The sequence below is a fragment of the Podarcis pityusensis genome (genome assembly GCF_964106645.2).
Source record: "Podarcis pityusensis genome assembly, chromosome: 10".
Taxonomy (NCBI): domain Eukaryota; kingdom Metazoa; phylum Chordata; class Lepidosauria; order Squamata; family Lacertidae; genus Podarcis; species Podarcis pityusensis.
The window spans coordinates 43,231,076-43,244,999 of record NC_138035.1 but is presented as its reverse complement, the minus strand read 5'-3'; the positions used below and the strand labels follow the sequence as shown (position 1 = coordinate 43,244,999).

Below are 13,924 nucleotides of genomic sequence, written 5' to 3'. Positions count from 1 at the left end.
GACCTTGGGCTAGTCACACCTCTTTGAAGTCTCTCAGCTCCACTCACCTCACAGAGTGTTTGTTGTGGGGGAGGAAGGGAAAGGAGAATGTTACCTGCTTTGAGACTCCTTTGGGTAGTGATAAAGCGGGATATCAAATCCAAACTCCTCTTCTTCTTCTTCTTCTTCTTTTTTTAAATGATATTTATTAAAAAAAATTAAAATTACAGAAAAAGACAAAGCAGAGAAAGAAAAAAGCAAGAAGCAAAAAAGAGAAAAAGAAAACAAACCACATCCAACAATACAAATTCAAAAAACAAAAATACACCACAAACATATAAAAATAAAACCAACATTCTCAAATCTTCAACTTTCATTACCTTCTTTCTTTGACCTCCTCCTCCTCCCTTTTTTTGTATCCCAGTTATTAATTATCGCAGCAAATCCTTTCCATATTTCATAATATTCTGTCATTACATTACCTTAATCTATTTTCATCTTATCTTATAAAAAAACCTTAAAACTTAAATCTTATTTTAAACATTTTTGCTAGAGCCAAGTAATTTCGTTCCAACATTTTTCTAACAGTCATCAATTTTATAAAACAATCCTAGTAGTAAAAAAAAAGAAATAGAAACAATCCAAACTTCATCCAGCGTCCCTTCCTCCTGGTCCCGGGTTTTGTCAGTCCTTTTTATCCCATCGATCTAGCGCATTAACCTGGTAACCTTATATCCGAGGCCCTTAAGTCCCTTCCATGTCCCTTCCGCAGCTCTTCTTCATATTCACCTTCCACTCGTGGGAACTCCAGCTTGGTAATGTTTTTGACCCTTTTCAACAAATCAGCCCCTTTTCCATAGTCCAGACTAAACTCCATGTAGTATTTAAAGACATGTTTCAGAATCCCTCCAAAATTGAGAGCCCCCACAGCTCCAAACATCTCATGGCCCATTGCCAGACTCGGAAAGTCCAAACATCCCTGCATAGGGGGGTCTATCCAACCCCCCATTTCCAAATCAGTCCAAACTTTACCTTTCCTAATCTGGCTTTTTCCAAGTTCATTTGTCAAATCCAAAAGCTCATGTTCCTGCTGGGCTGCAGCTCCCTCCATCTCTGGCGCCCAAGATTCCGCAACATCCTCTTCTCTCATCTGTTCTGTCAGGGCACACTCCTGATTTAATTCCTGGGTGGGCTCCATATAGTTTCCCACTGCCTGTTCAAAAATTCTGACCGCATTAGTCATCAAATCCGCCTTCTCAGTTAACTGTTCCAGTAGAGCATTTATTTTACAGAGAGCACACAACAGAGCTTCTGAATACTTTGTCCTACAAGGTCAGAAGCCTTTTCCCACGATTGTAATCTGTGACAGCTGCAAGCTCCCTGGAATTAGTTACAGTTTCCCAGTCTCCCTCTAGGAGGAAAACTTCTAATTGTTCTTGCAACAAAGTTTCTTTTTTGAGATATTTTGTCAATATTTGTTCCTTTAAAATGCGAAAGGAAACATTGGAATCACTATGTTTCTCTTCTTTTAGCTATCTGTCAAAAACGTTTGTTTCTGGTCAATGAGCTTCAAACGTCAGTCCTGACACCCCGCTCCAGGATCAGGACGGTGGAAAGTTACTTTACTTTAAACTCACTTCTGCAGGTTTAAACAGTCCGAAAAAGATCCCCCTTCTTCTCCTGCTGCTGAAGGGGGGTTCGAGAATTTTAAATGATGAAAGCCGATCCTTTAGAAGCGATTTTCTGAGCTCTAGTTTACGTTGTCTTTGCTTTATTCTGTCTACAAAGAAACGGAAGGCTGACTTCCTGTTTAGACCTTCCCGTTTCAGTACCAAATTGAAGTAAATTTTTAGATCCAATTCCTTTCTGCTCGCAAATCCTTATTTAAAGTCCAATTTCTTCTTCTTCTTCTTCTTCTTCTTCTTCTTCTTCTTCTTCTTCTTCTAGTGACAGAGCCATTCGACAATTTTAAAACTCCCTGCATTTGCTATTTTAGTTCAGTAGTTGCAGCAGTGGGTTGCTTGCTGTGGTACAGGGATGTGGAAGCCTGTGGCCCAGCAAAAGTTACAGCTTCCATTATCACTGACCACTGGTCATAATGGTTGTGGCAGAGGAGAGTTGGGAGCCCGATGAGACACTGCAGGGTTTCCATCTCTGTTGTAGCTAGTTTTGAAATCAAAGTGCAATAAAGGGCTTGAGAGAACATGGGCTTTGGGACCAGGATGGAGGACAAAATGACCTTTTGGAGTCCCTCACTATAATTACCATGGGTCTCTTTATTCATTTCTCTCTGGTGCACACTTTACTCTGTTTTTTGATCAAGTGTCAAGAGCAAATTTTAATTAGTGGCATTAAATTAATCAAATATATATCCATGAAGCCACACTTACAAGGCGAAGACGTATCTTTGTCCAGACTCTCACACTTGATCTACTACCACTCATCCTGTGAAAATGATTTGCAGAGATGACAACTGCCCTTGGAGAGCTGAAATTATTACTTTTAGTTCCACAATCTTTTCATCCCTCCAGCATTCCTGTTTGACTAGTCCTAACCACATTACTCTTCTGCTTTAATTAGTGTCTTCCGAAGCCTTTGTGTTGTTGGCAAACCCTGTCCAGGCTCCCCCTCCCCACTTTTACAATACTGATAATAAATGAAGTTGACACATGTCACAACAGTATCTGAAAGGCCTCCCCATTAGGTTTTGACTCTTTTTTCTGAGCAAAAAGCGGGTTGGAGTTATGTATCAATGGTGCTTCTTTGCTTTAAATTTTTAGGCAAAGTTTGCTAAATTCATAACCACCTGCCTTTGCAGATTGTTTGTATTCATTCTTCTCAGGTGTAGGCTGACTCTGTAATAGCAGGGGCATTGTTAAGCCCTTAAAAGATTCTGGCCAGAAAATTTGCATATACTAATCTGCATATAGATGCAAATTTAGGCCAAATTTCAAAAGGGTAAAAGCAAACTCTGGCTCTTGCTTCCAGGACTTCCCTTGAGCCATGGGGGCATCAACAGGATTTTCTGGATATGCTGCTGCTAGATATAAACAGAGCTGTTGTATGTGCGTCATCTGTAAAGAGCTGGAAAAATATATATATGCAAGTTTATATTTGCTGTGGGAAAGGCATCAGATTTGGGAAGAACTTTGCATTTCTGGAATATGAAATCATGCCAGCAAGGAAGCAAATGCATTCCTTGTATGACACATCAGTTTTAACACGTGTTCCGTGGTCTCTTATTCTTCTTGCCACATATTGTGTTCTCTGCGATATGGAATTGGGTTTGTGTTGTTTATTTTTTCAGCTGGTTGGTAAGCATGCCTTTAGATGTGCCTGATGGCCAGAAGAGACATGGCATAGGCAATCTGATTAAAATCCCCTCTGAAGTTGTTTTACATTAAACTTCAAAGCAGCCTCACACGGTATGTGCACTTTGATTTTGATCTGAGCAGCAGTGCTGATGGAGGGGAGAATTGTAACCCTTTATCCCCTTGGCTCTTTTTCCAGTATAAATTGTGTCCATCTCTGAAGCAGCTATTAGCTCTGCTGGAGAAAGAATATGGGCACAATTCAGGTACCTGTAATTTTTTCTGCAGCAGGGCTAAATGGCAGCTTTGAGTATATATGTGTGTGTAATTTCAACTGGGAAATCTGGCTGAAAAGAGTTAATATCCTTCTTCCCCTGTACCACAGCTCTGATCAAATTCAGAGTAGGTATAGCTGCTTTTAAAGTGTGTGGTGGTTTTTTTAATGGAAGGTCCAGTAAGAATTTCCTTTAGTCCTAAAGCTGTAAAGTTACTCATAATAAGACTATAATCATTCTTTACTGTCACCTCTGATATCAAATGCATTTTAACCAAGGAATTAGACGCACTACACCAAATAATCTTATTCTGTATTCCCTTTAAAATATAGATAGCATTTTAAGATGCTGTTATGACCTGATTAGTAGGAATGTAGTTTTACTCATAGGGGTTAAACCACAGTGCCTAGGACTTGCTGATCGGAAGGTCGACGGTTCGAATCCCCGCATGACGGGGTGAGCTCCCATCGTTCGGTCCCAGCTCCTGCCTACCTAGCAGTTCGAAAGCACCCCAAAGTGCGAGTAGATAAATATGGACCGCTCTCCAGCAGGAAGGTAAACAGCGTTCCTGTGCGCTGCGTTGGTGCTGGCTTGCCAGCTGCAGCTTAGTCACGCTGGCCACGTGACCCAGAAGCTGTCTTCGGACAAGCGCCGGCTCCCTGCCTCTTGAGCGAGATGAGCGTGCAACCCCAGAGTCGGTCACGACTGGACCTGTTGGTCAAGGGTACCTTTACTTTACCTTTAGTTTTACTCATAATTTACAAGGGGAAAGATGGTTTGAGCATGTAGCATCAATCTTGGCCCGACTGCATTGGCTGTCAATTAGTTTCCAGGCAGAATTCAAAAGGACAACACTTAGAATGGTTGACAAATATTACTATGTATTAAAAGTAATTTTAGCAAAATATGTCCAGATCATTGATATCTAATGAATGTATGTGAATTCTAAATCTGGAGGAGGGGAGATGGGTCAACTTTCACTGTACATTTCCAGCTCCTTCTCCTACTGATATCTTAACACCATTTGAAGAATGTAGCATCCTCTGCTGAGACGAACAGGAATAACAAAAAAATCAATTTGTTTGTACATTCCTACTTTCGGATTGAGTTTTGTGAGATGGTTGCAGGACTTGCTTATAATTTGGTGGCTTTAAACAGCTGCTTGGGGCAGCATTTGCAGTGGGAACAGATGAAAGGGTCTTTCCCCAGCTACTATCACTTTTTATTGCTAAGGAATAATGTAGACTTTAAAGAGATCTGCCTTTACAGCTTAAGCATCAGTACTCAGGTCAGACTCCTTACCACAGAGAAGGCTTCCAGCAATAATAAGTCCAAGACCTGTCACTCCTTGCCTGGTTATACTACATCAAATAACTTCTGTAATCTGGTGATTGCAGTACCTGAAAGGTGTGGACAAGACTTTCAATTTTATACTTTGCATTCGGAAAGCTTGAACTTTATGATTTGCACCAAGCTAGCCATGTTAGTCTCTTGCAGCAGAATATACTACTTATGGAGATCACCAAATTGGCTACTCCTACAGAAGAGTTTACTATAATGAATTTGTCAGTCTTTAAAGTGCTGTAAAACTTCATCTGAACTCTGCAATGTTTTCCATAACTTGAATATGTAGTCTTTCTGGGAGAAAATGTGTAGTGCAAGTGAACTCAGCAACAGCTACCAGTGACCTTTGACTACTAGATCCAGTGTTTGATGTTTGCACTGACACACACAGTAGTGACTTCTGCATACTGATTTCATCAGAGGGACCTGCTCTGTTCACCAAGTTCCTTTATGGCAGGGTGGCCCAACTGTTGGAAAAATGCCCTGGGGGTGCCTGCAAGTCCCTGAAACTCTGAGAGTCCTTTGGTACGCGCATTTCCTCCCTTCTCCAGTGCACTCAGCGACATATACCACTTGGTATATGCACACTAATCTTCTGGCAAAACACAGAAAGAAGAGTGAGATATCGTAGATCCCATCTACTATTAAATTACACAATATGTACAGACAAAGGCATAATGGCATCTGTTCTCTCCAGGTCCGAGAGAACAAAAAGAAATAAATAAAAGCGAAAGTACAGTGTAATAGGGACGCGGGTGGCACTGTGGGTTAAACCACAGAGCCTAGGACTTTGCTGATCAGAAGGTCGGCAGTTCAAATCCCTGCGACAGGTGAGCTCCCGTTGCTCGGTCCCTGCTCCTGCCAACCTAGCAGTTCGAAAGCACGTCAAAGCGCAAGTAGATAAATAGGTACCGCGCCGGCGGGAAGCTAACAGCGTTTGCATGCACTGCTCTGGTTCGCCAGAAGCTGCTTAGTCATGCTGGCCACATGACCCGGAAGCTGTACGCCGGCTCCCTCAGCCAATAAAGCAAGATGAGCGCCGCAACCCCAGAGGCGGACCTAATGGTCAGGGGTCCCTTTACCTTTACAGTGTAATAGTACCCACAGCAGAAGAGATAAGACTTCTTCCTTTCCCAGAGTCATCCCAGACAGGCATGTGATTTACAACAATCTCATCTGTAGCACTGGAGGAGTGAAATTGCTAACACCAACATGCAGCTGCCCCATAGACCTCGTACCACCTTTTGAAAGCTGCATAAGTGAGGCACTAGGCTTTGGAAAGGACCTGGGTGGACCTCTGAAGGGATCCTAGAGTCCTCCTGCCTCCTTCCCAAAGCCTAGTTAGTGCTTTCCAAGCTTTGGGAAGGAGGTGAGAGGGCTCCAGGACCCTGCCAGAGCCTCACACCTACTTCCCAAAGCCCAGTGCCTTGCTCACCCAGCTTAGGGGAGACATTGTGAGGGTTGGTGGGGCATAAAATCTATTGGGTTCTTTTGCTGAATGACTGGGGAAGTTCCTCCATGTCAATGAGCTCCTTGGTCACATTAAAACACCTCTTACAGTAAGTGATTAGTGGTTCATAGCATTTTAGGGTGTGTTGATTCTGCCATTCCCCCTGTTTTTTACATGTGTTAAAATATTCACTTCAACTATTTGTTAAAACATGTTATTTATTTTTTATTTATTTAACAAAATGTATTAACCACTTAAAGATATCTCTGAGCAGTTTGCATAATATTGGATAAAAATATTTATAAGAAAATACCCATAAAACAAACATAACTTTAGATGTTTGACTCCAAGCACATCAATAATATTGAGCTTTACTAGGGTAGAAAAACACATTAACCTTGCTATTATGGTGCCCAGAGAAAGATTAGCAAAATCAACAGCACTGGCAAACCAACTGGTCAGCCGCAGAGAAGACCCCTAACTATTAAAAAAGCTATTAAAGAAAACGGCCTATTAGCTGTTAGTTTGGGAGACATCCATAAAACAATCTCTGAGGCTTTAGCAATATCTGACAACTTTCTAATCTCTCTCTCTCTCTCTCCCCCCCCCCCCCCCTTCTTGGTAGATTTTGTTCTATAAACCTTCTCTGACCTCTTGTAACATCGCTGGAATATACTGATGCATTTAATAGACATTTTGATGAACAGACTAGGCAGAAATTTTGGAAGAAATAAAACACTGTAGATCTTGTGGTTCAGTTTCTTGCTCAAGTTGTTAACGGTGTATGATTTATTTTACATTTAAAGATTACTATAATACAAACATTTTTTCAAAAAGAGAAAATTAACAGTTAATATTTGAAAGGTCATTGGTGGACTCTCTGTTAGAAGTGTCACGTGTCCCTGTGTGTTCAAACAATATCAACATTTAACAGCACAATCCTAAGCATATCTACCTAGAATTATGCTCTATTGAATTCAATGGCATTTACTTCTACTTAGGTATGGTTAGGATTTCAATGCAAGCTATTGCATCTGCCAGCAATATGCCCTCTGAAGTATATTGATTCTGGCTAGGTTCATATGGTTTATGATTATTTATTGTTTCATCTTAGCCAAGTATATTAGTGGCACTTACTCTCAAGTCAAATGTTATTCTATTTTTTAGAGTACCTGTAAAGTTGGTCAGCAAGACATAACTGAATATAGTATAGTCAGCTAATTGAGATGTAAAGCGATGTAAGACTATTGTAAAGCAGCCAAAGGTTAGTAATCGGGGAAATAAAGTGTACCTGTCTTGAGAGGTAAGTAAATCAAACTGTGTAATGAGTTTAGTGGCAATGGAGAAAGGATAGCTTGGGCTAGATCTAAGTAAAAGGCAGTTGGATTAATGCAGTCATTCTTATCTATGTCTTAGCCGTTTTTCTTAGGTACATTGGTTTCTGGCATCTTCTGTGCAAGACACCTTTGTGTGCCTTCTGTTTCTATAGGTCCTCAATTGTAATAGAAACAAATGCAGCATGGATGTAGAGCAGGGACTGTTTCCTCTTTGATATTTGGAAGCTGTTCTGAAAGATGAAGAACGAGGGTGCTAATGCATATGGACACAATACTGACTAGCATTAAAATAGACAATTGCCTGTTTAGATCACATGGAAGTCTTTTTGTTGGCTTCAGTGAAGTCCAGGTTCATCCTGAAAGGTAGGTGCATTTCAGTTTAACAGCGCGTGGTGTATGTTGAAACTGGAGTAATGATTCAGGCTCCCTTAGTAAACAGGGTTTCTTGAAAACAGTTTCTTAAACAGGGTTTTATACAGCTTTTTGGCAAGGCTCTAAACACAGGCCTACAGAGGGGTTTCTTTTAGTCCAAAAGAAGAATAGGAGGAGACCATCTAGGCTGGATTGTACCAGTGCACAGTTAATTCACTGTGGCCAAATTCACTTAATCAGTCCATTTAACAATACCTTTGATGGTCAATAGGAGGAGGGCAGCTGCCTCCCATTAAAAGGGTCTTGGCCCTCTTCCTTTCTTTAAGTGTCAGTTAGCAACCCACTTATGTACCCTTTTCAGAGTGCAGGATTAGCCAGTCACCATCAAGAACTGTAAGAATTATCAGCACTGTTCTCTAACCGAAATATTTTATGCATCCTGGATTGCCCTTTTCACCTATTCCTGTGCTGTTCTGATCAGGGCTATGTGGTTAATTTGTCTTAATTGGCTGCTAATCTGTCACATCTTGGCATTTTCAGCATTTAAGGTTCAGTACCCCAAGGCACCTTTTGCGAAGGCCATCTGACAAACCACCTTACATTGCTTGGTTTGAGGACGTGCCCTGCTGGATGGCAGGGGTTAGGCTCCCCTTTGGCAATGAAAACATCTCCAATTTAAAGATGGTGTTTAGGTTTATGCCAGGTGGTGTTTTCCAAAACAATAAGCAATATTTTTTTGGCATTCCTTTGCTCTCTTCCAAAATTCAGCCTGCAGGTGTTTAGTCCCATGCTGCAGATTCTTTCGTACTGCTAATAAAGTTGTGGCCATTTAATCCCATCTTCTTGTGTGAGTCTCTATTCTAGGGTGTGGGGGCTAATACTCATATACTGTGTACCACTGTGGCTCATTGTTAAATTGGCAATATTGCATTGTGCTGAAAAATGAAAAAAGGTAAGTATAACACTTCAAATAGACCTTATTCCCTTGCTCTAGTTTTATAACCTCGGGTTCTGAAAATAAAGAAACTCACAGTCATTGGTCAAATGAATTGACACAGGTTAAATTAAAACAAACAAATTATTCCTTAAACAATTCATGATAAGCACAACAGTCAGAAGTCACTGCAGGTTTGAGTGCACTTTTAACACCCATTGATTTTGATGAGCTTTAAGCGTGCTTATGTTTGTTTGGTCTTGTTGTCATCATAGATTTTATTTCTCTAGGGTGCTCTGAGACCCACTAACTCCAGAAACAATTGACATAACTGTATGGTGGTCAGTCTTCCATAGCCACTAATGGCACATGCAGTGTCCTTATAAACGCTGTTTACCAGAATTGGGAACCAACTCTAGGGAAGGCTATGTTCATCATGCCCTGTTTGTAATCTTAGTCTGGGTATTTGGCTACCTCTGCTGAATATAGTTTGCTGTATTCAGATGGATCTCTAATGTGGTGCAATATAGCAACTGCTATGACCCTGTATCCTACCTTTTGTTTTGTTTTGCATTAGACTAATAGCATCCAAAAGTGATGGTGTGCCATGTTCCATGTACAGTGGTACCTCAGGTTAAGAACTTAATTCGTTCTGGAGGTCTGTTCTTAACCTGAAACTGTTCTTAACCTGAGGTACCACTTTAGTTAATAGGGCCTCCTGCTGCTGCTGCGCTGCCACCGCATGATTTCTGTTCTCATCCTGAAGCAAAGTACTTAACCCAAGGTACTATTTCTGGGTTAGCGGAGTCTGTAACCTGAAGCATCTGTAACCCGAGGTACCACTGTATAGCATAAATATGTTGCTTTTTGAGAAATGAAATATGAAGAAAGGGCTGCACTGCTGTGTTTATTATGTTCTGCACCCATCTCCCACCTTATTACAGTACTAGAAATTTGCCTGCCTTTCTCACTGGTACTCTTACAGCACACTTCTCTCTGCTTTACTGTACAACTTCCTGTCTGATTTTCTTGCTCTCTGTACCTTGTATTCCTTACCTGATCTGCATGGTCCTCCTCACTGCTGCTGTCAGGATGATAGAGTGCTGTGAGTTAAACAGCAGTTCTCTTTGCTGAGCTAAGCCAAAGATCATTCCTGTATCTGAGTTGCTCTGTTTATTACAGGGCACCACAATACCAGAGAACAGAAAGAATACCAGAGAATATAATAAACACCCCTTATGTCTACTTTTTATACTTCTAAAATGGGTTGTATTCAACCAGGGGTACCCACTGAAATTAATGAGCCTGAGTTAGTAATGTCCAGTAATTGTATTGGGTCTATACAGAGTGGCCAGACAGAGCCCAAAGTGGTGCGCACACACCCCTCCATTCAGTCAATAAAAGAAGCATTATCACCGGTGGGGGGGGGAGGGAACCTGAGGACAAGGGCTGCAAATGACCCTCTGGGCCTCTCTGTCTAGTTGTTGGCACCCTCAGGCCACACCCCTCATTAGCCCAGCTTTGCACCCTGCTTGCGTGTTTTTGCCTGGCTAGAATTCATCCTTGAACTATGATGATAATGTCTCTTGCTTGCTTAGATGGAGGATAGAGGGTTGTGTGTGTGTGTGTGTGTGTGTGTGTATAAGCTAGCCTATTGTACAAAGGTAAAATTTTTGCTCTGGCCACTTTTGCCTCTGACCCTGCCCACCACTGGTTTGTGATCCAAAGAAGTTTGCTCAGAAGGGAATGCAGCCCTTGGACTGAAAAAGCTTCCTTAACTCCTACATTACCACAATGCAATAATACATTGTAGCCAAACAGAAGCACTTGAAGAGGGAATGGAGCAAGGCCTGTGTGGATTGCTACACCTGTACTAGTGCATTCATCATGCTGCTGTCGTCCCAGCCTCAGATGTGAAACTTGCCTTACCAAGAAAAGTCTTGCTCGTGGTTGGTAGGAGTTTTTTCTCCAATACTGAGCAAAATGTTTCTTTAATACTACATAATCAGTGCAATGCTTTGTTTTGTTTTACTATAAAATGGTTATATCTCTGATTTTTAATTATCAAAGAAAGAAAGGAAGGAAAGAAAGAAAGAAAGAAAAAGAAAAACTCATCCAGGGCATATATGTCCCCAGCAATTTAGCTTTCAAGTTATATCCCTCTTTGTTTTCAAGACTGTCACTTACTCTTAGTCCATGGTGTAGGTTTTGTTGTGCCTTGGACACACCTATCTTGCACATTAAACCCATAGGAAAATTGCAATGAAAAGCAGGGTGAGAGTACATTGTTATTGACTACCTGTCTAGAGTACACCTTGGATATATTTTCTTTCTCTTCTGCTCGGTGACCAACAAATTGAATGATGGAGGAGATAAAAGGAAGGACATACTTGCTTGGCAGCCTTTCCAAGACTGAAATAAAATGATAAATAACGGAAGGTTTGGGGTCCTGTGCATGGCATCTCAATCTGTACAGGGAAGCTGCTATTTACTCGAAAATGAGGCAGGGAGAAGATAGAGGGCATATTCATTTGACTTTTTGACAGGGGTAGAGCCAGAATCCAAGCCAATTTCAGAGAATGCTTTGTGTGGAAATAACAAATTGCTGGGCCAGTGATAAGTGGCTCTGGGGGACTCTATGAATCAAGACAGACTCCAGCTTTTGGTAGACGATAAATGATAGGGGACTCCCCCGCCTTGAAAAATAGTGCTCCTCCCACAAGACACATCTCACAAAGCAATGGCATTAAAAGACCTCGTGGTGAAATGCTAATTGTCAGTCCATTCTATAATTTTGTTTCTAACTTTGCAAACTTCTTTGACTATGCAGACAGACATAACATGAAATGTGACATTGGGGTTTTATAAGAATTATTGCATTATGATTGAAGCATGCAGGCCATGATTTGCATACCCAGTCTTCCTGAATTCTACAAGAAATATGGCAGAATTCTAACTTGACACTGAAAGTTTTACCTGATTAAAAGAAAAACAACAGCTCCAACCAACTGGAAAATAGTGGTCCAAGGATGAATGAAGAAAAATAATCTCAACTATGTCCCCCTACCTTTTCACAAGACAGTGCTGTTCTGAAAATATTATGCACTTAAAATGAATATTTAAAATCACTGAAACTTTCTTTTTTAAAAAAGTTAATACAAATTGAATTTAGTTTTTTAATTGCACTAAGTAAATCAGTATTTTACAGATTTTAGCATATACTTGAAAACAAGCATCAGCTGCTTTACTTATTATTATTATTATTGTTGTTGTTGTTGTAGTTACACATTTTATCACTTCATTGATCTATTATGTCCTTCTACAAAAAGGTACAAACCACTGAATTCTGTTTTTCTATCTCTTAATTACTTTACATTAAAGTCAAACTAGCACCCCGCCCCCAATGCATCATTTTTGCTTTCAGACCACATATCTGATTTATCAGTAGAAACATGAGTTTGAAAGGGTCTGTTGCCATCAAATCTTGTTTTGTCCTTGAGATGCTGTTGCTGTCTTTTTTCTGTCGCTTTCTTGATTGTGGTAAGGGGCTCCAGATGTTTTTGGCCTACATCTCCCATGATCCCTAGCCAGCAGGACCAGTGGTCAGGGATGATGGGAATTGTAGTCTCAAAACATCTGGAGGGCCGAGGTTGAGGAAGTCTGGGCTAGTCTGATTCACAAGGCAGTGACTAAAGGACTGATGGTGACCACGTATGAAAATAAGGAGGCAAAACACAAAGTTTAGGTGAACTGGGCCACATTCATTAATTTAGTGCAACACATTTACGGAAAGGAAGCAGGTTGTGTGATGCTAACTGCACACAACAAACTCTGTGAGCCAGCACTGCGAAGGTAAGAGGGTAGTGTTTAATGGAAGGTACTGCCTTCCCGTGAACCTCACCCTTTTGGGTGAGTAGGGTGCTTCACCACCTCCCAGGGCTCCACAACTCCCAGTGGGTGTTCGCAGGTGGACCTCAAAAGTGTTCCTCACTCTATCAGCAAGTCTTGAGACCCTTCATCCTTAAAGCTGCCTAGATCTGAACTGCCTGATAACTTCATGCACTTACCTGCCATGGAAGATGACAGGTCTAGCTTAGTCTAGCTTTGTGTTGCTCAAGGTGCTGTTGCTCTGTTGTTGGTTATGAGCCAGGGGCTAAAAGCTGCAATTTCACACTTTTTGAGGATTTGCCATAAGGTTGCAGTTTCATCCCTGGAAACTGCATTGAAACCAATGGGGCTTCCAAGAAATGCATTTACTTTAAAGGCTGTTCAGTACATTGTGTCGGACAAAAGGGAGAACTGGGCAATCACACTTAGTTGGAAATAAGCCCCACTGGACTCTTTGATGGGACATTTCTCAGTATATATGTTGAGGAAATGACTGAATAAACCTTTTGTGCATACTATATTTTTACTGATAACTTGCTTCTCAGTTAACCAGCTTCTTCCACGTATAAAAAGAAAAATATAGTAATACTTAAATGTTTTTTCTCCCCTCCTCAACAGATTCACAGACAGGATGTAACCTTTAAAAATGGAAGCTTGTATAGGAAGCAACAGATAACAGTTGGAGCTTAAAGGAGCGGATGAACATTTCTCTTTGGATGTATTGTCTTTTAAGAACGATATGTTGATTCAGAAGGTCCGAAGAGAGAATCGTGAAATTTATTTCCTCTACCCAGTCACTGGATTTTTAAACCATTCCTTGGAGGTGGTGAATTTCCACTAAGGTGTGTGATGGAAAAAGCAGTGCGTCTCTGTGTCCGTAGCCCATACGTTGTGGATTAGTTTGCTGTTCCAAGGTACAAATTCCATTTTGAGGGACAAGGAACGGATGTGATGGATTTACCTTCAGAAATGAGCAGGCATGGAAGGAATCCGCTCAGCCACAAGCTAGAAGATCAGAAAAAGGTAAAAACTTA

At 41.0% G+C, this 13,924-nt stretch overlaps 1 protein-coding gene across 8 annotated transcripts in view; it reads left to right on the top strand.

Annotated features, from left to right (window-relative positions):
* Positions 1-13,924, top strand: part of NAV3 (neuron navigator 3) — a 430,222-nt gene that overhangs the window by 86,274 nt on the left and 330,024 nt on the right. For all 8 annotated transcript variants that reach the window (XM_080971313.1, XM_080971308.1, XM_080971315.1 and 5 more), the window contains exon 2: positions 13,509-13,913. In XM_080971313.1, the coding sequence (XP_080827439.1) occupies positions 13,842-13,913 (72 nt within the window). In that variant the 5' untranslated portion in view covers positions 13,509-13,841. The remainder of the gene's footprint in view (positions 1-13,508; positions 13,914-13,924) is intronic.